The following is a 27,498-nucleotide window of genomic DNA, read 5'->3' as shown; positions in this document are numbered from 1 at the left end:
ATTTTAGTTTATTAAGCAAATTGTCCTGCCTTTCCATCTAAAAGATATCTAAAGCAGCTAAGAACATAAATCAAACAATTTCAAAGCTCTCAGAACAGGACATTAAAAAGTCAAAGTGACAGATAAAATACTAAATCAAATTAACCAGATAAATTAAATGCCTGCCAGAATAAATATGTATTTCATTTATATCCCACTTTTTTTCCTCCTTAAGGAACTCAAGTACATAATCCTCCTCCTCTCCATTTTATCCTCACAACAACAACCCTGTGAGGTAGGTTGGGCTGAGAGTCTGTGACTGGCCCGAAGTCACCCAGTGAGCTTACATGGCCAAGTGGGGACTAGAACCCAGATCTCCCGGCTCCCAGTCCAACACTCTAGCCACTACACCACACTGGTTTGGTAAATAAATATGCCTTAAGGAGGTGATAAAAACAACAAAAGGGGTGGCCAGACAGATCTCCTAAGACAGGGGTGGGGAACATGTGGTCCACTGGCCGCTGCCCCCATTCCTCCCCCCAAATGTTTTAAATCGCTGCTATAGAGTACCAAAAGGGTCAAATTTAGCTTGGAAACATTGGATCAGTAGCTAGTGCAACAAAAGGAACAAAGCAGTTGCATGCCCCAGAGGGCTAGTCCCATTCAGAACATCTGTAGCAGTATTTTTCACTAGTTGCAGTCTCCAAACACTTTTCAAGGGCAGCCACCACATAGAATGTGTTATCCAAACAAGTGGTAACTAAGGCATGTACCACCATAGCCAAATACCCTTTCTCTAAGAATGGACACGGTGCACTAGCCAAAGCTGGGCAATGACGCTCCTTCCAACAGCTGCCACTTGCAAATCTAGCAGCCAAGTAGGATTGAGAACCCCCAAGCTATCAATATAAATCAAAATTCAAAGGCCATTAATAAAAATAATTTGAGACCTCTGAAGGTCTCAAATGACCTCTGACCTTCCATCTGCTGTGTTGGAACCTTATGGCTTTAATCTTCTATTTTAATGTGCTTTAGGGTGCAATCCTATGTATGTTTAGACAGAAAAAAGTCCTCTAACTCCCAGCATTCCACAACTAGCATTAGTTTGAATTTAATATGTTGTGCCCTTAAGCCTTTGGGCACTGGATGCATTTTTAATGCTTCAAAATTACTGACACAAGACACAGTTTATATCATTATAAAGGAGTGGGTGAGAGGAAATAAATACAGTCTGGCACTCTACAATTTCTTATTTGTCTGTTTGTTTTATTTCTATATTGCCCAGTAGCCAAAGCTCTCTGGGCAGTTCACAACAATTAAAACCATAAAATACAACACAAGATACAATATAAAAGTTTAAAACTACAGTATAGAATAAAAGGTAAACCAAGATAATACCTAGCAGCAATGCAAAGATTTAAACTATTGTAACAACTAAAATGCCTGGGAAAACAAGTTCTTCACCTGCCACCAGAAAGAGTACAACGTAGGCACCAGGCAAGCCTCTCTGGGAAGCTCTTTCCACAACAGGGTGCCACAACAGAAAAGGCCCTCTTCTTAGTACCCACTGACCTCATTTTCTTTGGTGGGGGCTCCTGGAGAAGGACTGCTGAGGATGTTTGTAGGGTTCAGGCAGGTATAAATGTGAGGAGACGATCCTATTGATTGATAGAAATGAGCTGCTGTCTTTCATATAATATGTAAGATATGGAATATATGGGGTCATTAAAAGAATGCATATCAGTTTTTAAACACTTTCATTTGGACTAGTTATTCTAAGGCTCAGTTGTAGGGAGATCAGTTCACTTTTCATAAATACCTTTTGATTGTAGGGTCAAGCATTGCTTTTATCAATTTCCAGCGCAGCTTGCATATACAAAATGGCGGCTGGCGCACAGCACAGAGCCCCCGTGAATGAATTCACCCATGGTGGTTTACTGTGTCATGTCAACCATGTAACTGGCTTAATTGTGTTGGGATATATAATACTTCACATAACAGGGGCAGAGGCCTTCAGAAGCGATTGGAAGTTCTGAAATTTGTCCTAGCATTTCTGAGGCATGGAAAGGAATGTCAGATGACACCAAAGTATCATGCCTTTGAGGAATGTGAGGCACCTTCTCAAGATCACTTCAGTGCAGATTACTTTTAGCTTAACGTGCTTTAACCATGTGGTTATATTCAACAATCATTAGTAAAACGTGATTATACAATACAGTTTGGGCACAGTCCTGCCAAAGAACAAGCATGATTTCCAGTTGAATTAATGGGAGTTTAAAGTGCTTAGCTTTGGCTGGATCATGTCCTTGGTGACTGGCTAGCTTTTTGTTTTTTAAAGAACTCAACCACTCCTGAGTCTTGGGTCTTAATTCTAAGAAAGTAGGATCAATCTAGCATTGTTTTCATCCTTGCATATGTGCTTATAGGTGAAATGGTAAGTTATTGCTGGTATGGAACTTGGTGACTCCAAATTAGAGTGGAAGATAAAGGTCTTGTGTATGTGGCATTAGTGCACAGGTAAATTATATATATCATGACTGTTCTTACACTTGTTCATCGTAACGTCAGGAAATCTGAACCCTATTACTCTTTCACAATGCTTAGACCAAGATATTCCATCACTTCTGCCTATTAATGCTGATTAAAAAGGACAAGTGGACCTTTAACATAAGAAAGTTTGAAGATTTCAGCACACACACTGGGATACAGTAAATCAAGGCAAAAAATAAGTTGTTTGTAAATAATATATACACTGATTAACAGTCCCGTGCATGTTCATTCAGAAGTAACTTTGACTGCGTTCAATGGGTTTTACTCCATAATAAATTTGTTCAGGATTGCAAACTAACATATAGGATGTCCTTAGTAGAAGTTAATACTGCCTTTCTCCACTCCGGGCGGGTTTGCATGTCATGCTAAACCACCCAGAGAATATGCCACCATGGGCTGGTTTCTCACTTGCTAACCGAAAACACGATAGGCGCTCTGTGGCTTGCTGTGGCTTGTTTCTGTCCTCAGTCCCCTCGATGGCTTCTCAGTATCTCAGGTGCCTTTGTGGCAGAACTCCTCATTTCCTTGGTCCCTACAACAGCACTCTTTCTGCAATTGTTCTGCTGCGGTTGCTTGCTCCTGAAGGAAGTGCCCTGCCCCCACATCAGATCACCAAATCAAATTAATTTTTTGAGCCCTTGTGAATGCAGTAATACTTTCGCAACCTTTTAGAAAATCTTATTTTTTTGAGGTCTTGTGGTCTTGAGCAAGAGCTCAAGACCACCTGTCTGCTATTTAGCCAAGCATACTGACATCCCCCTTTGGCACTGTCCTTGTCAATTTCATCCTCTATTTTGGAGCTTCTCTTGCTAGCAAACACCTTTTTTTAAAGGCTGTTTTGCCTTCTGCTGAAGTAAGAACACCTGCCCCTAAAGCTTCTTCTCCTGTTGCTACCAGCTGCTTTTGGCTCCTCACCCCCTTCCCGCTTGTTGCTTCCCTCCACTGGTCTCCATTGTTAGCTGTCGCATTTATATATAGGTTACAGAGAAGTGAGCAAAATCGCTAAACATATGCAAATATCATGACTCAGCAGTAAAATGCTGGAGAAAATTGTGCAGATTTCAAGGCAGAGCAGTAAAACTAAGGGGAAAATTGAGCAAATCTCATAGTAAAGCAGTAAAATGGAGGGGAAAATTGCAGAAATGTCAAGGCAGAGCAATAAAACTAAAGGGGAAATTGCACACATCCTATGGTAAGTAAAGCAATAAAGTGGATGGGAAAATTGCGCAAATTTCAAGGCAGAGTGGTAAAATTATTGGCAAAATAGCACAAATCTTATGGCAAAGTAGTAAAACGGAGAAAATGGCGATAATTTCGAGAAAAAGCAGTAAAACAGGAAAATTGTGCAGGTTAAAAAAAAATTGCGAATGCGTTCAGGACACTTGGGTGTCCTGATTTTTAGGAGCATGGGGCAGAGGACACTGAGAAGGGATGAGGGAGGATGGCAGTGGCACTAGTGAGATCACGAAGAGTGGCAGGGCTTTTTGCCACTCTTGCCAGGCGGCTCTCTAATTGTTCCTGACAACCCTCAATGAAGTTGCCCTGCCGGGTTCTGACATCACAAGAAGCCACTATGGATATGAGCGACCCCATAACAAGTCATGGCTTCTCAGAGTGCTTGTTCGTGAAAAATAAGCCACCCTGCGGAAACCGCATTTCCAGAACTTGACAACCCACCATGGCTGATTAGCCATGGTGGGTTGTCATGTCATCCAATCCAGGTCTCTGTATGGTACAGTGTGCTTTTTTGTTTGGAATGATTTGTTTCCAGTCTTAGGTGACACAGGTTATTTGGTAAGCAGAGAACAAAAAGAGGAAAATTAGTAAAGCTGGATATTAAATTTGGGTGTGTTTTGCTTGAGGCTGGAAACAAATTTGAGTAACTACTGGGTTTTATGTTTTCAAAAATGGAAGATTCATCCATTATATGTTTGTCCTAATAATTCTAGTTGTAACCTGAAACCTGCATGACACCTGGTAGAGCCTAATTCATTTAAGCCTGCCCTCTTCATCCACTCCATCTTAAGAGTCTGACCATGCAGAATTCAGGAGTTCAACATCAAGTCAGCCATTTCCCCTCCGCTACCCCCTCCCCACTTGCTTTTTGTAAGACCTTGCCTGATGAAAATATCTAGGGATCTTGAAAGCGTTCCCACTATTTTGTGCATATTTGATTTGTCCTAATAAAGGTAATGCCTGACTCTGGATTTTGGATTTTTTCTTATGGACCAATATGGCTTACTTTTTGTTACTTATTATGTCATTCTTCATTTAGGGAATATTCAGAAATGATTGGGGGATAATTAAGGTAATGTGAGGTTACAGCAATTTCAAAAAGTCCTTGATGTGATGTGCCTGGAGAAGATCGCTGATACCATGTACAGCCAGAGAAAACACTATGCTCCATGTTAACTAATCTAAACTAACAACTATTTCAGTATCAAAATGGTTATTATAAAATTTGAATTTCCCTCCAAGAATAAAGCATGCTTTGAAAGTCTGGGAGAACCTCCATCCTAATTGTGAGTCTGTTTTAGAAGTTGTTAAGGGGTAGAGATGGGTGAATCTGTCCATTTTGGTTTTGCTCTGCTTCTTATTTTCCCAGCTGTACGTTTGTTTCAGCCCATTCTGCATCTGTGTGCAAATTCACCTCAAAAAAGTCCACGAGTATTCTTACACTTTTTGTGTGCATTTCTTCTAATATAACATTTTTGTACGCACTTTTCATAGTGTGTGGATTTTTTACAAGTGATTTTACCCTAATAAATTGCCATTTTGTGCGTACCTCCCCTTAATGCAGCCTTCACCAACCTGGTGCTCTCCAAATGTTTTGCACTTCAACTTCCATCAGCCCTAGTAAGAATGGCCAGTGGTTATTTTTTTAGTTTTGTGAATTGCATCATAAAATTCTGACAAGTATTTCAGTGCACACATGGGTTCCAGTTTGTGTAGAGGTTTACGAGTATGAACTGGGTAAGTTCATATAAAAATTGGAACTGCAAATTTCTCATCCATTCCTATTAAGGGGCAAAAAGTCCACATAAAAATGTTCTTGAATAGGCAGTTCTAAACATGTTAACTAAGAAGAACCATTGAGCTCAATTGATTATTATAGTAAGGTGTAATCCTATGGAGATGGCCATAAGCCTCCAAACTCGGAGTCTTATGGCAATCCAGCGCAGAGCAGGAGGAACACTGAGGTTTCCTCCCCTGTAACTAAGGTGTCGGGGAGGAGGAGGGAAGTTTGCTGGGAGGCCAGAGGATTCCTCATAAGCCGGCCTCCCTAGTCCCCTCCCCTTCCGGTCCATGGGAATGCCCCCTTCACTTTCCCTCCGAGGTCGCTTTTGTGACTTTGGAGAGACAGCTGGCGCAGTTCTCTCCACACCGACTGTGAGGAGGAGGGGGAGGGGAGCTTGGACTCCTGGGTCTGAGGTCAGAGTGCTGATTCCAAGCTTGGATCCAGGAACCCAAATTATCCTAAGGCTTCCCATACGCTGTCTAGGGGCCATAGGATCGCTCTCTTAGGATTGCAGCCTTTGTCACAAATTTGACCAAAAAAAGGAAGTTACCAGACCAGAATATTTTCCCATCTAGCCTAATATTGTCTTCTCTGATAGCAGTTTTCCAGAATCTCAGAATGCAGGGACATTTCACATCACCTGCTGCCTGATCCATTTTTTAACTGGAGATACTTAGAATTGAACTTGGGACCTTCCTCATGTAAAGCATGTGTTCTGACACTGAGCTATGGTCCTTCCCCATATATTCTATATAATGTTTTTAATACAAGAGGAAAAATGCTGTCAACCATTGTCATTTGATGTAAACTTGAGTTTTTCCCTATAATAATTTATTTAAACTGCCTTTCAGTACAAAAAAAAGTCTTAAAACATTTCATACAAAATAAAAAGTTGTAAATATAAATATAACTAAAATCAGCATAACAATTTCACTTCAGACCAGCAATGCCTTACAACTGAGACAATACAATAAGGCTGTAACTATAAACACACTTGTCCAGGTGTAAGCCCCACTGAACTCCGTGGAACTTACTTCTAGGTAGACATGTACAGGACCGCATTGTAAATAAAATAAAAATAGCAGTGGCAGTTTAAAAAAAAGAAAGAAATATAGATCAGCATCATTATTCAATTAAAAGCAGATGGGAACAGCCATGTCTAATGACCATTTATATGCCATCAAAGAAGAGCCAAACACACATCCCATTGTAGTTCCATCAAGATGGGGCTATGCCTGAAAAGGCCCTGTTTCTAGAGAGACAGGGCCCTGTCTTTTGTGCTAATAACTGACTAGAAAAACAGTCTTGAATGCCACAATAGCTAATATTTTGGCCAGCCTTCTTTTATGTTTTCAAAGAGCTCAAATGCGCCCTCTTGCACCGTTTTTTCTTTTCTAATTAGGAGTACTCTGTCATTGTTATTTTTAACGGTGTCGTCTTGGTACACTGATAACAAACCCTTGTGTTGGTGAACGACATACCTTTCATGCCATCACAACATTCTGTTCTATAATGTTTAGCTTGCTTAGTTGTCAGTATATCATATCACACTCTAGGTGTTTATGTGTTTGGCTATAAATGCAAGAGTTTTTTCTTAAAGAAATGGAACCGCTGCATATTTAAAAGGGTTGTAGAACTGTGATAAACATTTACTCAGCATGCCCATGGTTCGCTGATTCCATAATCATCTTCAATGGACTATTCCAAAGTAAATAGATTGTAGACTGCTAGACTGTTAACTTTGTAATTTATGCTTTATTAAGATCATTCCTAATAATGTGTTCATATTTAGTTCTTTATTCCGTTTAGGGAATCAGTTGTAAAGAAGAAGCATAGATTGCACAAGATGAAACAGAAGAGGAAACGAAAGAGGAACAGAAAATTGAAAGGTGCCACTATTAAAGGAATGGAAAAGAAGTCAGGTGGACAGTTAACTCCAAGTGATGAGGACTCGTCAGAGAGTGGACAGGAAGATTCAGAAGACAATGAAAAATCAGCATTTGAGACTGGGCACCCAAACATGCCTAAAGAAGTTTGTGAGGATGGCTCTGCTAATGATAATGATCTAAAACTTCCTGGGTTGCAAAAAAGAAGTTTCTTTGTTTCCAATATGGTGGATCCAGTGACTTTAGGCAATTCACTGAAAACAGATGTTCTTGCAGGAGTTAGCAGTCAGCTTCTCATGAGTTTGCCATATGTTCCAAATGAAAACATACCTGAACAAATATTCTGTGATCATTTGCCAAAAAGAATTGTAGAAAGCAAGAACAACATTTCGGAATGTACTGATCAAACTTCTCTAAAATTGGACCACAGCGGTACAGAAAATAGTACTGTCCTGACTAGTGTGGAAGACAAAGATGCATCTGCTGACGTCATGCTTGAATTGGGCTTAGAAAATGAACTGTTAAGTTATGGGGAAGTAACAGTTCCTCATCAGCATGGGGCATCAGAACATAATGAGAAAAATACTTGGGCTTTCTTTTCTTTTGACTCAACTGACAAACAGCCGCTCACTAACTCAGGTAAAAGTGAATCCTGTTTGACTTGGCCGGAGGATACACTTAAGATCATGTATGAGCAAAGACCAAAGAAGGTGAGGAGGCCTAAGCAGGTCTTTTCAGAGAGAACAGCAGAATTAACTGATGATAAATCTAATAAAGAATTAATGAGAGAAGGAGATCCAGAAGTGTTACATGAAAATAATGGTCTAACCGATTGTGCTTTGCCATCACTACTGAGTGAGAACATCCATAACATGCGGTGTATTGTAAAAGGTCAGTTTCCCACAGGATCTGGAACTAAAGCCCATGTTTCAAGTGATATAAGCCCATTAGCTTCAACAAGAAAACAAGGAAGGTGCAAAAGGATATTCAAGCTGGCCCCAAACTTTGACTTACCCAGGCAGATCCCTGTTAGAAAGGATGAGAAAGTCCTAAATGACGTAGATGTATTGACAGAACAAGAGGAAATTTCAAATGAAGAGATTACAAAAAAGAACAAGCAAAGCCTTGGTTGCTGTGAATGTCCAGCACCTTCTAGTTATGATGTAGTAGTAAAACCTTCCCATCCTGATGTAGAACTTCTGTTACGTAAAGATTCCAATCAATTTGCAGAAGAATCTCAATTGATGGAATTTTCCACGGAAGTAGCTCCAGCTCCAATTCAGATACACACTTCTGCTTCTTGTAAACCTTCCATATCTAGTGAACAGCAAATTGTTGGTTTTGATCAAACTGCGTTAGTTAACATACAGGAAAACAAGAAGAAAATACCTCCAGATTCTTCGATTACTCAGCCAGATATTTTGTGTTCAGTTAAAGAAATCACTGAATGCCTTACAGACTCCGCTGCTGAAAACTTAGAAAATATACAGCAAATTAATGAGACTGAGCAGAAAAAGTATTCCCAGATCAAAGATGATAAAGATCCTTTAAGTACTAAACCTAATTTTTTGGGGCTTCCTTTATCACAAGGATTTGCAATTCAACTAGTTGAACTTTTTGGCTCCCCAGGAGTTCCATTGGGTAATTACTACCCCCTTTTTAAAAAAAAAGAAAAGAAAAGATAAATACTTGGTACAATTTCCTGATAGAAACTTACTGCATGTTTTTGAATAATTGTGTTTATGTCCAATGAATATAAAGTCCCTCTAGCTAATCTGGAGTGAGAATTAAGTCAGAATATACTTTTGCAAAATATAGACTAAACAGAATGAAAGCTTGTTGTTGATTTAATCTTTAGGTTTCACTGACAGCTTGAAATTTAAAATATTTTAGACTTACTTTACTGTCTTATATGTGGTCTCCCTTCCACAGAGCTTACCAGTTCCATACCTAGTTAGCTTCAGCAATGTCACAGCCTCAAAAGTTTTGAGACCACTAGCTAAGCTTGAAAGCTTGGCATTTTTAAGTATTACATTATTTCTTTACAGGTACTTTGTTAATTATAAAAATTCCGTTTAAACTGTTTAGTAAGGTTGGTGTGCAACATGCAGTAGGAGTCTTCTGAGACATTTTTTTCTGCCAGATAGTTATTGGCAATAAACCTCTTAGTTGGGGCCCTTCATGTGCTAGAAATAGCTAATTAAGGACCACAAAAGGGCCACCCCATTGTGTGAGGTTGTTGCCTGCTACAAAGTCACACAGCCAGTGTTGGAGAACCTCAAGCGTGGGGGCCAAATTCAGCCCGCCTTGGGTCCCAATCCAGCCCCCAAGATTTCCGAGATGGCCCCGCTCCCTTCCACTGGCCCCACTCTCCTCCAACCACTGATCATTTGGTGGTTTCCTACCTTTTGTGCAATTTTTCCCTCTTCTAAAAGGTTGAAATGCCTTCGTTACCGGCAGTAAGAGCTTTAAGCAACAATATGCTGGTATGTTTTATATTTTTGGCCCCACTCCTTTTGCCTTTGCCTTCCGGTCCACCCACCTCTGGAACGCAAATGGAATTCAGCCCTTGGGCTGAAAAAGTTTCTCCACCCCTGCATCAGGCAGTCTTAGTCATCCGGCATATGACAGGCGTAAGCACTGCAAAACCAAGTTTGGAGCCATTGTAATAAGCCATATATTCCGCTACAGTATTTATGCTTTATCTACTCTGTTTTCCTATATTTTGCTCTTAAATAGAAGTAAAATGTCAGTGTATATTGCAGCAAGAAAAATTATATTGTGTTCTTGTATATTTGATTCATATATCAAACATCAAGAAGACCCGAAAATATACTAATTTATTGCAGCAGGTCTGCTCTGCTCACTTTGCTTCATAGCTGAATGCAGTTACAAATTTCCTAGGCCCCCCACTTCCCATATACTCTAAGCCACCTTAGTTATGCTTACAAAATTCTGTTTTAAACCTCAGCACAATAAAGGATTCAGTTATCCCCAGTCTCTTTATACCTTTGGAAGCATTTACCACTCCCTACTATCAGATGGAATGTTAATCTGAGACAAAATATTTATCACCCAGCAGATCTAGCTACTGTTTTCAGTATTTACTTCACAGGATACTTCAGATAAATCAAACTATGCGTGTGTATACACACACAATCTTAAGCACAATCTTAATCTGTTAGTGTTTCTCCCTCTAATGGCATGGAAAACATCAGGACTGGCCCAAGCCATGCTATCACGCAAGGCGGGCGAGCACAGACCACTACCCCCAGTTAGCCAATCCACCCCACCCCACATTGTTTGTGCATCTGTGTCTGCCACCACTGCTTCCCCCTGCTCAACTAGCACAATATACCTGGTTCTGGTAGCAATGGTGGCAGGCAACTGCTATTTCTAATCTCCACAAATGCAATGCGGAATGTGACGTCACATCAGGCATTGCACTTTAGCCATTTAAAATGGCTCAACTTATATTTCAAAAAGATGGGGTGGGCAACTTGTGGCCCTCCAGATGTTTTGGCCTACAACCCCCATTAGCCCTAGCCAGCATAGCCAGTGGTGAAGGATCATGGGGGTTGTAGGCCAAAACGTCTGGAGGGTCACAAGCCCATTCCTGCTTTAAAACGTTGCCACTGCCAGAACACGGGAAGCTGCAGTTCATTGCGGGGTGGGGTGGGGAGTGGCAATGGGCAAGGAGCCCTGAGCCCAGGCCCTGCCTGGTGCTGCCACTTAGCTGCCTCCCTTGGTTACTTGCACTATCCCCTGCTCAATGAGTACAGCTTACCTAGTCCTGGCAGCAGCGGCAGCATTTGAAGTAGGAAGTGATTTCCCAATATGCTCCAGAGCACCAGACCTGTCAGCAGACAGCCACCATTTTATTGCCTGCTGCTGAGTTTAGTGCTCCAGAGCAAAGCAGGAGCTCAGCTCCAAATTAAGATGGATTTGGTAGTAGGAGCCTGTTCAGACAACTGCATGGGGGCATGTTTGTTTTGCTGCTCCTCCCGTCTGAGATGAGGCTATCTGCAGCAAACCAACAGTGCAATATCAACAGTAACTTTTGCCCCATCCGTACCAGAAGAGCTGCTTGCTGGATCAGACCAAAAGCCCATCTAGTCCAAGAGTCACCCAGATGTCATTGTGAATCTCACAAACTGCCTTTCCCAGGAACTTGGGAGGTATATTGCCTCTAGACATGAAGATTCCATCCAGTTATCATGGCTACTAGCTTTTGACAAATCTATCCTCTTATGATTTTGTCTTTGATTAAAACCGTCTAAACTAGTAGCCATTGCTGTTGAATTTAGTATGCTAATTGTATTTTGTATAAAAAATGAAAGGACTAATTCAGGCATTGAATGCAGAAGGTCCCAGGTTCAGTCCCTGGCATCTCTACCCAAAAAGTATATCAGGAAGCAGGTGCTCAGAACGACCTCTGCATCTTGGAAAGTTGCTGCTAAATGGACCAAGGGTGTGCATTGGTCTAAGACAGTTCCATATGTTCAAATGCAATAACAGATTTTGCCCATATAGATTCTGTTTAGATAGCAACTTTACTGCAACACCTACCCCTTTTCTGCCCTGTATAGTACATTTCCATATATGCAGATACTCCAAACGTTTCTGTTATCCATAATGGTATGTTCATACATTAATTATTATGACATCAAGTGATAAATGCACGTGTGAATGAACTATTAATGTTCTAGCTTAATATTTTCAGATTTCCCAATATAACCTCTCAAATATATTTTTTTTAATGGAGTCAGTGTGTACATTTGGGAGCCAGTCACCAAGTATGAGTTACCAAATTATGAGAAATCAAAGTGACACATATGCATGTGTGAACCTAGAATATCTGTTTTATATTGCATGTTCAGGTTTGGTGCTAATTCTAGTGTTTACAGTTAAATTACCAGCATACTCCTCAGGCTACTTCTAGCTGCAATCAAATGATTGTCACACTTACTAAATTTAAAGTATAGATTGTTGTCAGAATCATGTGTTCTTCACAGTGAGTCAGTAAAATAACCACTTTGTGGAAAATCTTTTTTTGTAGACACTTTACTACCAGACGATTATGTAGTTCCCCTCGATTGGGCAACATCAAAGGAGATCTATTTACAGTGGAAGACATCTGTGGAGGTATGAATGTTAGTTCTCTATTTGCCTTGCCACACAGATTGTCCTTAATAATTTAAAACATGATAGTTGCTCCACAGCCATTGGACAAAATTGATATAAGTAGTGAAGAAATATGCACTACTAGTTCCTTCTGTCGGGAAGGCTATCTTCTTCTAGAAAAAAGAGAGTTATATTTTTGTGTGGCTGAAAGAAACAGAGGATATACATAAAAAATTCACCTTTAATTTTATTTTAGAAGAAACAGAGAAATAATATATTGAAAGAAGACAGTTCCTTGCTTGGTGAGTACAATTTCTTACTTCCTAATGGAGCAAAAATAATAATTTCAAAGAGTACTTAATTATCACCAACTGCAAAATGTTCTTCATGTATTTTTGGAGTCTTTATATGTTCAGATATTTGCCTAGATTTTGTTTCTAGTGAGATGACTGGAATATAAGGAGAGCATTTTACTTTGACTGCTCTTTTGATGTGGAGTATAAAACTGAAAAATCTCCTGGTTTGTTCTGTTAATCTTGAAAAATTCCATTTATTCTCACCTCCAGACAACAATCATTTATTTCTAGGTAGCAGATAAATTATCTATTGAAAGTTGTTAGTAGCAATGTTCGGATATCCTGCTCACATGAGGCATCACTATAGGCCTATCCTTCATCTGTTGATTATAGTACAGGAACATAGTGTAAATATATTTCTCTTCTGGCTAGCAGCTGCATATTGCAGGTGGAGGTTGTGTGTTTGCATTATGTGTATGTGAATACACACACACACTATATGAAAGGCAGCAAATCTTCAGGAGAGATGTCCCACAGCCCAGGTGCACAGCTAAGATTTATTAAGGTCAATGGGGCGACTTGTGAGTAAACTGCTACAATTGTATATTTATAGCAAAAGACCCATCAAACTTGAGATATGGATCAACCGTACCTTTCTAAAAATGCTTTGCCCCACAGATCCCATCACTGACGGCATTATCGCATAGGCTGAGCTTTTGCTGTATTAGGCTAGATAACCACAATGTAACTAACCCCAACCCAGGCTTAGATGTTATTTATCTTTGGCAGAGTAGGGAGCACAGGGACACATGGAGCTGTCCTGGAAAGCTGGATGAGGGTCTCTACTGTGTAGGAATAAAGGGAAGATATTGCAGCAATATGTAATCAGCCAGGATTGTATGCAATAATAGGCTAATGATGGGAGCTGGGAACCAGAAATACTGCCCTACTCCTTGAGGAGGAGGACCCTGACCAACACATAAGCAAGGCCATGTAAGACCCTACTGTAGGTTGCTTATGTTGTCTCTTTCTTTGTAGCTGGTGCAGCTGCTCTAGATGATTCAAATAAAGATGGTCAAGAGAGACAAGAATCTTCTGAAGTAAACCCACAAATGCAAATGGAAGAAACATCATTGCTTTGATAAATTGTTTTCAGATACCTTATCCAAGCAACAGTGGTGGCCTATCCTGAATTTTTGTCTAAAAAATAAGTATCAACGTTTTGTGCAGAAAGGTAACAATGCTAAACATGGAATCTATTTCCTCCCTATGTTATGATAGTCTGGTTAACTCTAGTCTGGTTGAACATTTCTGCATATAAGTCTCCATAGACTGGATATATAGCTGCATCTATTCTTCTCTCTCCCACCCTTCTCAAGCTCTTGAGAAAGAAAATTTGGATTGGTATGAGAATTGGCAGGGAAAATGCTTTACTATTTACTTTACTTACATGTCGCCATCCATGCTTGTCCACATTAAAACGGATTTGATATTATTGATGGTACCTAACTTTTAGCAGTTGCTTGATTTATCTGGGAGCTGCTTTGCACATTACAACATATTGTTAAAAGAGAGAGCACAAGGCTTCTATCCCTTTTTCCTACAATTATTGAACATGAATATGGCAAATATGCTTAGATTTGCTGGTCCAGCTGTAGATCTATAGAATACTATAAGAAGAATGAAAAGTGAGTTTTACTACACTTGAGCAGATTAATGTTAATTTTAAAATATGGGCTGTGGTGATAGCTGGCAGTAACAAAACACCACACATTTTGAGAAGCCATAGTTGCTTATGGTGGCGTAATGATATATAGTCCAAGTGAAAATTCTCTGGCATCTTACCACCCTGTTGAACAAGCACATAGCCCGAGTCCTCTCTCTCCTTTGTTCCCCATATTCAGTCTGTAGTCAAGTCATGTCACTTCTCCCTTTACAACTTTACTGTCCTTCACTGTAACACACTGTCCTTCCTATCTGTGCCCTCAGCAGAAATTCTTGTTCATGCCCTGGTCATCTCTCACCTACTATAATCTTCTGCCCTCTGGGTTTTCCTTGTCTCACCCTGGTCCCCTTGCATCTGTGTGGCATTCTGCTGCCAGAATCATTCACCTCTCATTGTTCTGATCTCATAATGCCCCTTAACTCCCTCCACGGGCTTCCTGGCTTCTCTCAGATCCTGCACAGGTTCATTGTCCTTACCTTTAAAGCCCTCCATGGCCTTGCCTCCCACTATCTTTCCTCTTGTATATCCCAATTCATCCATGCCCATGACCTTTGCCCGTCCATCAGAAGGTCTCCTGCTCCCACAAAAGACTTCACCCTTTTCCTCTTGCTGCCCTTTATGTTTGGAACTGCTGCCTGGAACACCTGTATGATGTTACTTCTCTTCAGATTCTCCCTTTGAACCCTTCTTTTCCATGAAGCTTTTGGCATAACTCCCTATGCTGTACTTAGCCTGTAACTAAACCTAAGCACATATGTCACATGGCTTTCCTGTTTATCCTGCCTCCATTTCCCTCCCTTTTTCTTAAGTTGAATTTTAGATTGTAAGGTCCTTGGGGCAGTGATCTTACACTTTGTAAAGCACTATGCACACCAGTAGTACTATATAAATAATAATAATGCAATAATAATATACAATGTTCAGAAGGGAAAAAAATCTGTGTAGAGAAGCAATGCTTGCCAGTTGGCAAACCAAAAGCATTCTCTCCCAACCAAAAGAGCCATTCAAAAGGCCCACAAAAAGCAGAGTGGCCATCCTAGCTAATTTCAAACATTGTAGTTATGCATGTGCATATTATATTCTGAGTGCATGTCACACTTACAAAGCTTTAATTGGCATCAAAAGGCTTAACATTTTGGTCTGACAGTTCACTAGATTTGTTTTCTTCTGTATTACAGAATTTGCTCAATTTTGGCTTCGCTATGGATGGACTCTAGTTAACAGCCAGCTACAGTAAATGCAAACGACAAGAATGAGGGGAAAGTCAAACTATAAAGGTTGTTGAATCCATGACCTACTTACGCTGCTGCTTTTCATCCATGTAGCCTTTGAATTTTGTTATGAAATAAAATTAAACTTTGAAGAATGTTTTGTGATTGTTGCTTCGAGATGGAATTTATCTGCTAAAAAGACTCCCGCAACAAGGAAAGAAACAAGAAAACTATGTGCATGCACAAACAGAACTTTGCAACCTTATCTGTTGTATATTTAGTAGGCAGTGACTCCCACTTTGTTCAGTGAAGCTTACAGTGCATAGGATTGCTGCCTTATGGGTAAATTACATACCACATAGGTACAATTTTGAACAGAAGGGATATGAATTCTTAACACTTCTGTGTTAGTCATTTTCCCAGTCAAAATCACCTCCCTCCCCCAACTGAGTCATAGAAGATGTCAACTTTCAGAGGGGTAGCTGTGTTAATCAGTTGCAGCAAAACCAACAGCGTCTTTAAAGATTAACGAATTTATTGTGGAATAAGCTTCTGTGGACCAGAGTGTACTTCATCAAATGCATGAAGTGTTATCCAGGCCTGTAGCCAGCCAAAAAGTTATGGAGAAGCATCAAACAAGCAGGGGGGCTGTTCATCTGGTTTGCAGGCTTTTTAAGGATAAAATTGTAAACTGTTTTTAATCGTTTGTAAAAAAAAAAAAGGGGGGGCGGAGAAAATTTAGGGGGGCAGGCCCCCCTAGGCTACCGGCCCAGTGTTATCCTCAGCTGACATGGGGTACAGAGAGAAAAATGTAAACAGTTGGGTCAAAGGCAATGATATGCAAAGTTTGGTTGTGATACTTCAACGGAAACTGAAATGTTTGCAAAACAAGCAGCGTGATTTTTTACAACATTAATTGGCAATACCACAATCATCCTAGCCTTTCTAAGTTAATTTACTGAGGGATGTCAATAGTTGTCCAAGGGAAGACAGACTTTACAAATATGCAAGTAGTTTCCCTACATAAATGGGATATTGTTCAGCACTTAATAGCCTGACTGCTTTTTTCTAGACTAGGGTCAACTTCATGAAACTAGCTAGCGCTTTTCTCTCAAGCTTTCCCATGTCCATTAATGCCTGGTTCTAAAGTGGTTCTTTTGGCGTTCTCCTTCATGTATGACCAAGGACTTTAATGTCAGCTTGGCTTGGGCTGCAATCCTATACGTACTTGGGAGCATGTCCTGCTGAACTAGATGGGGCACAGTTTTGAGTTAAACGGGTAGGAGTGGATTGTTAGTGGCAAAACCTCACAGCTGAGTTAAGCATTGGCTACCAGGTCACATTAACAATTGCACCAGCCTGTGCGGGCAGCGCACATCAGTACTGAGGAAAGCGAAAACACCCGCTCAGGATAGAAGTGATGTGAATAGGCCCTGGCCTTCAGGAGAGTTACTCTTCCTGCCCCTTAGGGGAAGCGGGCTGCAGGAAATATGTCCCTTGCCAGCCGCCGATCTAGGGAGGTCCATGCTGCAGGGGAAGGCGCTTAAGATTACAGCCCTCTTCCCACATACATGGGAGTAAGCCCCACTACACCCAGTGTAACTGAACACCCACGGCGCGGAAGGGAGCACGGCCTTGCGGAGGCCTCTGGGGCATTTTGCATAATCGAAGGCGGAGGGAAAACAGAAGGCGGCCCAGCGGGGCCTCCTGCTAGGCCATGCAAATATATCCGCCTTTCCGGCACCGCATTTTCCGGGGCTGACTGAACCCAGCCTCAGGTGCACCGCGGCCCGCTCCGCCCTTCCTCACTGCGCCCCGGCAGCGGCTTCCTCAGAGCACTTCTGCACGAAGGAGGAGAACGAGACTATCTCCCCTTTGCCCCTGCAGGCTGCTACCGGCTTTGGGGGGCGGAGGAAGCCGCCTCCGCCCGCCCCAGTCACGAGGCGAGAGCAGTGTAAACACTCTGTGGCTCACTGCGGGCGGCGGCGGCGGCGGCGGCTCCGTTATGGAGGACGGTCTGGTCCGCGCTTTCGGAGGCCTGAGCCTCCAGCAGGCCCGTGTCCAACCCAGGCGCCCCCCGCGCAGGCGCCGCTTCAGCAAAAGCCTCTACTTGCTCCGAGGGCTGCCCGGTTCCGGGAAAAGTACTCTGGCCAGGTACGCTAGGCGGTAGTGACTCCTTTTATAGGAGACCTTCTTCGGTGCTGGTTCTTTCAGTAGGAGATGGGGCTGTGAGGAAATCGAGCTTGGGTAGCCTGGATGTTTTACCCCAGAGGGAGAAACGTAGGGGCTGATCGTTTGCTCAGTCGTGCGGAGAGTGGAACTCTGGACATGTTCAGAGGATCTTTATTGATTTGCGTGTCCTAGGATTAAGTCCTGACATTCAGAATAGGTTCTCCGTGAGGCCCTGCGTCAAATTAGTGGAAAGGGACCATAAGAGGGGGGCGAGGGTGTCGTTTCTTTTTCTAGCAGGGCTGCTGTGCCTTTAGTTGGTAATTATTAAATAGATGTATTTCCATATCACTGTATCACTATATCGGGGTAAAAGCTGAATCTGTTGAATTTTTAGCTGTCGCTTAGCTGTCAAGGAACAGGAGCACTGCTGGAAGAAGTTGGTGCTGTTAATGGTAGGTGGTTAAAAGAGGACTTCAAAGTAGATCAGGAAAGCAAGAACATAATTTGGAGAGTGGTGGGTTGGGATGGCTTCACAGTTGCCCCTGTCCAGAAGCTAATCAATTTTCTAATCTGCGACAGTGGTTTTATTCTTTCATTTGTTCTCAGTCCTCCATTTCATTTCTGTTACTGCCAACATAAAACATAAAATTTAAACATGATGGGACTAATAAATGTGTGTCTTCTTGTTGTTTCCTGTTCTTTGGGCATGAGACATCAAGAATGTCTCTATCGTTATGGGGCTTCAGTTTGGCTTGGTTCTGCCCTGTCAGCTAGGATACTTGGATACCTCAACTAGGATACTTGGGCTGGGAGCAGAAAGCATTGCAGTGAAAGCACAAACACTCTGTTTGCTTTTAATGGTTCTCTATTTCACCCTCACTCGTCATTCTGTCAGGATGGATCTGGAAAGAATGGCTCCAATTTGAGGAAGCAAAACTCTTACCTGCTGTGTTCTCTTCTTCTTGGTGCCCCATATCTTTAATTCAGAGATGTGGGTGGGCTGAGCACCAGAAACCTGTAAAGTAGTAGAACCTATTTACTCATTCTTTAAGCCAGTTTAAGTTAAAGAAACTTCAAATCATTTGAAGTTTTGAAACTTCAAATCATATTGCAGCCTCAGATCCTACAATATGAAATAGGACACCAGTACCTGAAGCAAGTTTGGCAACTTGTGCATCCTTTCATGTCAATTGAGCTGGACTAAAATATAATTGTGATATGGCTACCATTTTTTGTTTCTGAGCACTGATCTTGTTCTGCTGCTGCTTTTAAAAAGCATACAGTTTCATTTCCAACAAGCACACAGATCAGTTTCAGTTCCTATTAATCATAGAATAGTAGTAGGGTTGGAAGGGGCCTACAAGGCCATCGAGTCCAACCCCCTGCTCAATGCAGGAATCCAAGTCAGAGCATCCCTGACAAATGGCTGTCCAGCCTCGTCTTGAAGGCCTCCAGTGTGGGAGAGCCCACCACCTCCCCAGGTAATCGGTTCCATTGTCATATTGCTCTTACAGTCAGGAAGTTTTTCCTGAAGTTCAGCCGGAATCTGGCTTCCTGTCACTTGAGCCCATTATTCCGTGTCCTGCACTCTGGGATGATCAAGAAGAGATCCTGGCCTTCTTCTCTGTGACAACCTTTCAAGTACTTGAGGAGTGCTATCATATCTCCCCTCAGTCTTCTCTTCTCAAGGCTAAACATGCCCAGTTCTTTGAGTCTCTCTTCATAGGGCTTTGTTTCCAGTCCCCTGATCATCTTTGTTGCCCTCCTCTGAACCCTCTCCAGTTTGTCTGCATCCTTCTTAAAGTGTGGTGCCCAGAACTGGACACAGTACTCCAGATGAGGCCTAACCAGTTATGAATCCTGTACCTGCTTGGAGACAGTTTATTTTAAATTTTTATTGGCTCTGAAAATATGCTTGCAGCAAACCAATCACGCAAATGGTTTGTCATGAGCACAGGCTCTTTTTTTTCTTTTCTTCATGTGACTGGTTTTAGGAAGAGGTTCTGTACAAAATCTCACCCCACTCTCATAACATGTGCGTAGTTCATCATAAGCACTTAATCATATTGAAAACATGTTGGCTGAAAAGTGATGGGTAAAGAAAGCATCAACGCAGTCGGATAATTTTAGACTCTGGACATAATGGCCTCTTGGGGAGGTGTGTGTTCTTTAGATGGTAACGTATATTATTTCACATACTTCAAAATGTGATAAGCCAGCCTTGCTGCATTTGGGGGCTTTCCTGCTCATTCTGATGAGTACGGCCTTGGATTTCTGCCCAGACTTTCTGTCCTGATGGCACTACTGAAGGGGAAGAGTTAAGCACTTTCTTCCTGCCCATCTCTTCACTGGAAATGATGCTTAACTTGGAGAAGAAGCAATTAGGTTTTGCAGACACACAGAACAAATGGAATATGTAGTTCCACCCTCACATATGCCAAATACTGAGCCCTGTGAAATCAACTGATAAATATCTTTACTATACATGATCACATTTAAGGTAAGAGAACAAGTGCTTACAGCAAGAGTGGGCAACTTGGGTCTCTTCAGATGTTTTGGCCTACAACTTCCATCATCCCTCACCATTGGCTCTGCTAGCTAGGGCTAATGGAAGTTGTAGGGCAAAACATCTGGAGGGCCACAGGTTGCCCACCCATGGTGTATACAGTATTTCCTTCTGTTGGAGTGGATCAAATTAACCCTCCCCTTCCACACATAGAAGCCCCAGCATGCACAGACAGCTGTGCCCTGTTTACCTCTGTATGAGGCACTTCTGCACGCAATGATTGTACCTAAGCACTGAAGTCCATATGGGGCTTTGGTGGGATCAAGAGGACTTGTGGGGAGCATGTCATAAGTTTGGTCTCTGGGAGACCACAAAGACCCCATGATGGCTCTTTCTTCTGTCTGCTCCTGTGGCTGTCTGATTAGGATGTTGCACTGTGAACTGGGAGACACAGATTACAGTCCTGCTGCAATTCTCCTTTTCCCATCCACAATTATAGTTGCCAGCCACAGTCCTAAAAGTTGGGCTTTGCCTTATGGAAGTTGCAAGTGCATCTCTCCAGAGTGAGACTTGAACCCGAATCTGTTTCCCATTATGTTGACATTTCCTAATAAGCTACTGGGCAACTCACGGTGTTGTTTTCTTTGAACTTGCCGTTATAGTTACCATTCTTCCTTATCCTTTATTTATTTAATTATATTTGTATTGCTGCTTTTCTACAGTAAACTCCACAAAGTGGATCACAACATTGTGGGTGGATTTCCTCATGGGGCTTCTCGTTGTGGCAGTGGCTGCCATTTTGAATATTTGGGGCATGCTGTCGCTTCTTGTTATGTGCAAACCCAGTGAGGGTGGGTTGTTGGGGTGGTTAACAAGCAACCCAGAACCCATGGGCTGTTTTAGGGTTGTGGGTGGCTTGTCATCCACCCCAACAACCCACCCTCACCAGGTTCGCACATAACAAGCTATGACATGCCCCTGCCACACCCTGAATATTCAAAATGGGTGCCGCAACAAGAAGCCCACAGGGAAATTCCCCCATGGCTTCTCGTTACATGCAAACCTGGTCTAACTTATCAAAAGATAATATTTGAAAGGACAATTTGTTACAAAACATCAGTAAAAAGTTCAGATATCAGATGATTCAAAAATGTAAAAGAAACTCAGTATTAAATTTCAGTGCAGTTTAAATGTAAAATAAATTCAAGTGCTAAGCAAAATCTAAATTAACAGACCAAAAAGAACAAACAATCCACACTACTAATGCTGGTCTTACTGCCCTCTAAGGGACCACAGCAGCCTGGCTAAATACAGTTTAGCTGGTGGCAAGATCTCACCAGGCTTGATGTCTAACAGTTGGCTCCCACATCTCTCCTCTAGAGGAAGCTGGCAGCAGTAAAAGGGAAGAGCTGGGAGCACTAATGATGGCAAGTCCTGACCACCAGTTTCTGACCACCAGTGCTGGTCTTACTACATAAGACTGTCTTCTCTGCAAAACACTGGTTCTCAGAGGGTCAGCAGTACAAATATGCGGTATGCTGGTGTTACGGATATTGTATGTGTGCGCGTATGTGTGTGTGCATTATTTCCATGGCATGAGTTCATCTTCCAAGGAGTCTGTGGACTCTCCATGCAGGCTTCCCTATCTGTAGTGCCGGCTTCCCCAATGTGGTGCCCTCCAGATGTTCTGGACTTCAACTCCCATCAGTCACTGCCAGCATGGCTAATGGTCAAGAATCCTGGGACTTGTATTCCAAAAAAACTGGAGGGCACCAAATTGGGAAGTCTGCTGTAGTGCCATCATGTCTTATCCAGGGGAAGGAGCATGAGACTGCAATTCTATACACTTACTTGGGAGTATATCCCATTGAACTCAGTGGGGTGTCTGAGTAGAAATGCATAAGATTGCATTGCATAGTTCTTTTGGCTTCCTGGTTGTGCATTCAGTGTGGAAAGGAAGTGTGTACTAATAACATGGGGTTATTTGGATGTTGAGCTGGTGGCATGGTCAGTGAGTAACATTGTGATTACTGGATGGTAGCAGAGTTTCCAGAGACACTGTACAAGTGTTGGTATTTCTGCAAGAACTTTTGGTTCTGTATCTATTGTGCTTTTTACTTTTAGTATTGGCTTTGATGTAGTAGTTACCTGGTGTAGCACTAGGGATGTACAAAAGTCACTTACCTGTTAGCGGATTGATTTGCGGTGGGGGGGGAGGTGCTCCGTCCCTCCCCCTGGAATCCTCGACGGGGGGGAGGCGATCCGGTCCTCCTCCCCGGAATCCTGCCCAGCCGGCTCCGCTCCGCGGTGGTTTCACAGAGCAGCCGGCCAGGGCCATGTGCAGCTGGAGTTCCAGCCGCAGACTGGCTGGTGCAGACGCAAATGACGGCCGCCGTAGCGGCTAGAGCAGCCACCATTTGCGTTCCCTATTTTTGCCGTTTTAGCCTACGTAAATATTTACATAGGCTATTACGGCAAAAAAAAGGGGAACGCAAATAGCGTAGTCAGCGCTATTTGCGTTCCCCTTTTTTTCGCCATAATAGCTTACGTAAATATTTACGTAGGCTAAAATGGCGAAAAATAGGGAACGCAAATGGCGGCCGCCGTAGCCGCTGCCATTTGCGTGCGCCGTTTTTTTTTTTGCTTGGCTTGCTGTGATAGGCTACGTAAATACTTATGTAGCCTATCACGGCAAAGACCAGGATGCAAATGGTGGCCGCAGCAGCTGGTCGAAAGACCAGCCGCCACTGCTGCAGCCACCGCCGTCCGGAACATCCGCCCCAGGTAAGCTTCGTCCTGGGGGGAATCCGCTGGGGGGCGGGGGGTGGCAGGCCATTCCACCACGGATTTCTGGGGGCCGAATGCCAGTACATTTGGCCTCACTGAAATCTGTGGCAGGCCGTTCCGCCACAGATTTCGGGGGGCTGAATGCCAGTGCATGAGGCCTCACTGAAATCCAAGGCAGAATTCTCCACCATCCCTAAGCAGAACAATAGGATTGTTCTGTATGTTGCTAGCATGCATGGTGGAACGACTCTATGCAGGTTACTTCATTTTGTACTTGCTATGAAATCTTGTAGCTCAGAGATAGTCTGCTGACATTTTTTCATAACAGCTCATAAGAAACTATTTAGGAGCACAGAGTAGTCTAGCAGCAAAATTGGAGAATGTTTTGCAATAGTGTGCAGTTCAACTCAGTGGGACAAGGCGAACAGGCTGCAATCTGGCTGGGATGCAGTGAATAATTTGCCTCCTCTGGGAGAGAGCGGAGGACAGGAAGGCCTGGTGTGCTATGGTCCATGGGGTCACGAAGAGTCGGACACGACTTAATGACTGAACAACAAACAGACATGGGGCACAGATGTTCTTTTAATCAAAATTTTCATTATGCTTAACCTATGAGGCTATGGAGGGTGCTTCCCCACCCACCGCTCACAGTGATCTTTCAGTGTGGAAGCTGTTACATGATTCTCCATTGCTTTTTGTGAAAAGAAACCTGTGATTGCTTGTAGCAGAAGGAATAGGATTTATGAGTTACTCTTAAAACTTGATTCATTTGTGTATTTAATATGATTTGGTCCCAAGGTCACTTTAGAAGTTGCTGTGCTGCTTTGTCTTCATGTACCTTTTTTCTTCCAGAACACATAATTAAAATAGATAATGCAGGAAGGCAGCAAAACTGGAGAATGTTTTTCAGTACTTTGTAGCTTCAACTACCCTTGATGCTGCAGTTCCAATGGAGAATTTTTCTATCTATTTCTTCCTTTTAAACCCACCCCTAGTGGGTTTAATTCTAGTAAAAAAAATGGGTGGGGAAGAAGGTTTAATTGCGCTGGTCTCAATCTGAATTAGAACTGTGCCCAGTTACACTAGAGTAAAGCAAAAGACAAGCCTCAGCTACATGCTACACTAGTAGTGTAATGGGTAGTTTCACTCACAGAATCTCCAGGCTCCTTGCAGTGCGTGCTCTCTCTCTCTCTCTCTCCTTTGCAGTCATATACATAGAAGTAACCTGTGGCTATATAATGTTTTGCATGTAGAATTGTGACAAATCTGTCCTAGCCCAGGGATTCTGTGAGATGGAATTCTGGTATTTAGGGGGCCCTAGACCACCGGGTAACCACTCCCAGTCAATTTTCTCCAGTACAAGGTGTCACTAGGAAATGTAAGTTTTCACTGACTTCTGGTATTAAACACACAGTTTTAGTTCAGTAACAACTCCAAGACCAAGCTTTTGTCTTTTCTGTCTTTTACTTATTTCAAGTAGATCCCTAGTACAGAATAAACACTAAGCATACAATGCTGGTACAAAGATTACAATAACATAAAATAACATCAACAGAAGGCCTAGAAATAAGGCCTATAAAGATAAAAACATCAGAGTCAATAAAGGATCTTACCAGTCATCTCAGATCAAGCAGAGAAATGGAGTTCTCCCATGGAGAACTGAAATCTGTGACCACCGGACTGCCTTTTATACATGTTAAGCATTTTTGCACATGTTCATCTGCTTACGTACATTCTGATGTTGTGTTACCTCTTACTACAATGGAAATATCAACACATTACTAAATCTACTCTAAAAATATTTATCTCCTGGTCTCAAGACCAGATTTCTAGCTACAAAAATATGTCTGTGAGACAATATGCGTGATCATCGTAACATGCCATTGATGTCAGTGACAAATGAATCAGTTGCCTCAAAATAGTTATATTTGTGTTTTAGCCTGGGGGACACAACGTTTCCCTTTTCAAGCATTCCTTCCTGGGTTGATAACATTCCTAGTTTATGGCTGTTTCTGCTCATGACCTAATACTGTTGTGACCTTGATTTACACTGTCCGGTTTTAACACTTGAACCCCCATTGTCAGCTATTCACAACTCTATATCCTGGCCCAGATATTTCCCAGAATGTTAAGTATCACAACAAGAGTCTCATGGGACTGTATGTGGAAAAACACTTTACTCTCTGCCTAAGAGGCCCAGTTGTGTGGGATTGGGTGCTAGAATAAAATAATGAAATCCTAATGCAGAATATACTTTGATGCATTTGATCATGGAATCTCTGAACTGCTTAAATAGGTCAGGCTGGGCAATATGGGTCCCGATATTTGCCACAGTACTGAAGTGTAGCTTCAGTCACCCTTGAATTGGTTGGATAAATATAAACTAGGGACAAGACAAGGATTGTGCCTTGGAACCAAGAAACACTTTATTTGATCCTATGTAGTGCCCATGTTTTGCTATCAAACGTTGGTGTTGTCAGGGTGCTTGGCAACAGTAACCACAGTGCTGTCAGACTGAACATAAATGGAACACTTCCGATTATGGAACTCTCTCCCCCATGAGGTCCGCCTGGCACCAACATTGTCATCCTTTTGGCATCAGGTTAAGACTTTACTCTACTCCCAGACATTTGACAGCATATGATACGGTTTTAATGGGTCCTGAGATTTCCATTGTTGAATGTTTTTAATTTTTTGTTTTGTATGTAATGGTTTATCTTAAGTTTTATATTGCATTTTAAAGGTCTTAATCTTTTCTAAACTGCCCATAGAGCATTGGGTATTGGGTGGTTGTTGTTTTGTTCAGTCGTTCAGTCGTGTCCGACTCTTCGTGACCCCATGGACCATAGCACGCCAGGCCTTCCTGTCCTGCGCTCTCTCCCAGAGTGTAGGTGGTACAGAAATGTAAATAATAATATTATGAGCCAAAACACTGCGCAAAGCTTATTGGTTTTTTAAAGAACAAGGCTCAAATGTAATGTGTACTGCAGATTTAGAAAGTCATTAATGGTGGTTTTCTTTGCAGGTATGGTTTAGGATGCCTGGTGTTGGCATACTTTAGTGGATAATGTAGTTGCAGCTACACAGGCATGTCTGCCTAATGGCGTCCTGTATCATTGATTGGCATCTTTTTATTTATTTATTAGTACATTTCTAATATGTCCAATAACTAATGCTCTCTAGGCAGATTACAAACAGTTAAAAAACTAAAATACCATACAACAGTTAAAAATATAAAATACAAGTATTTAAAAGAATACAATACACTATAATTTAGTGTACAATCAAGCACATTGGAAAAAGAAGGTGTTTTCTTCCAAGACAGTGCTGCATCAACATGAAAAGGCAGGCCAAGCAGACTTCACAGGCTCACTGGTTCTACAGTTACCTAGAAATCAACACAGGTTAAAGATCCATTCTGTCTGGAACATGGGGATTGGCTGAACTGCTCTTTACTGCCTCTACTCATTGAATAAGTGTTAGAAAGATGACCCCCTCCACCTCTGTATACACTTGTATGCACATAAGGATAAGTGCTTTTTAGGTTCTGTCACTGGTGATGGCTTTTTCAGCAGTGGTGCTCCAGTTTTGGAATGCCTTCCGTAGCCAGATGTGCCTGACACCTACGTTGCAATCTTCAGCAGCAGGTAAGCCATTTTTTATTTGCCCAAGCATTTTAATCTGTGTTAACATCTTAGTATGCTTCATGATATTTAGCTGGATGATGATGATGATGATGAACACATTCCAGACATTATTGTGAGAAGGAACAAGAGTAGAAAGGTTACTAGGCAGATTTTGGCATAGTTGGCTGCTTTTTCTTAAAACTTCATCACTGACTATTCAGTTCACTTTATGGGAGCACAAAGCTTTTGAAATGAGAATAGGCTTCCAGTGTGCTTGATTGGACACTGAATGTGAATTAGTGGTACAGGACTCCATTATTCAACCTGGCAGGAATATTCTGTGAAGGTCTGAAAAGTCATAACGACATTGCTACTGAGGTCCAGCGCCTGTATGTTTTCCTATATGTGCAAGTACTTACCCTTATATCGTGACTGGGTAGATGATCAATAGTGTATATATATTGGAGGGCCAGATCTGGATCGCTGATTAGCCAGTTACTCATCCCGCCTCAGAATCACTGGATTGTATAGCTTGTATGTGTTATCAACCAGCATTCGTGTGACAAATAGTTGGAATCCACAGTGGAGAACAGGTAATGGAAAAATGAAGAGTCAT

General features: G+C 42.0%; 2 protein-coding genes across 12 annotated transcripts in view; both read left to right on the top strand.

Annotated features, from left to right (window-relative positions):
• The window catches only part of LOC146349582 (uncharacterized), a 30,184-nt gene extending 14,238 nt beyond the window's left edge, over nucleotides 1-15,946 (top strand). The window contains exons 7-11 of the mRNA XM_084842987.1: nucleotides 7,358-9,075; nucleotides 12,494-12,579; nucleotides 12,815-12,860; nucleotides 13,893-14,088; nucleotides 15,759-15,946. Coding sequence (XP_084699113.1) covers nucleotides 7,358-9,075; nucleotides 12,494-12,579; nucleotides 12,815-12,860; nucleotides 13,893-13,996 — 1,954 coding nt within the window. The 3' untranslated portion in view covers nucleotides 13,997-14,088; nucleotides 15,759-15,946. The remainder of the gene's footprint in view (nucleotides 1-7,357; nucleotides 9,076-12,493; nucleotides 12,580-12,814; nucleotides 12,861-13,892; nucleotides 14,089-15,758) is intronic.
• A 1,817-nt stretch (nucleotides 15,947-17,763) lies between these two features.
• N4BP2L1 (NEDD4 binding protein 2 like 1) overlaps nucleotides 17,764-27,498 on the top strand; it is a 68,191-nt gene continuing 58,456 nt past the window's right edge. For 10 of the 11 annotated variants that reach the window (XM_084842995.1, XM_084842998.1, XM_084842993.1 and 7 more), the window contains exon 1: nucleotides 17,764-17,945. In XM_084842995.1, coding sequence (XP_084699121.1) covers nucleotides 17,797-17,945 — 149 coding nt within the window. In that variant the 5' untranslated portion in view covers nucleotides 17,764-17,796. Of the gene's footprint in view, nucleotides 17,946-26,819; nucleotides 26,904-27,498 lie in introns of those variants that run through there. The other variant, XM_084842990.1, reaches the window with a different exon arrangement.

This window comes from Heloderma suspectum, chromosome 3 (genome assembly GCF_057233095.1).
Source record: "Heloderma suspectum isolate Gila_16-S chromosome 3, 16-S_ref, whole genome shotgun sequence".
In the NCBI taxonomy this organism is placed as follows: domain Eukaryota; kingdom Metazoa; phylum Chordata; class Lepidosauria; order Squamata; family Helodermatidae; genus Heloderma; species Heloderma suspectum.
The sequence above is the reverse complement of the archived record's forward strand: the minus strand, read 5'-3'. Positions and strand labels throughout refer to the sequence as shown.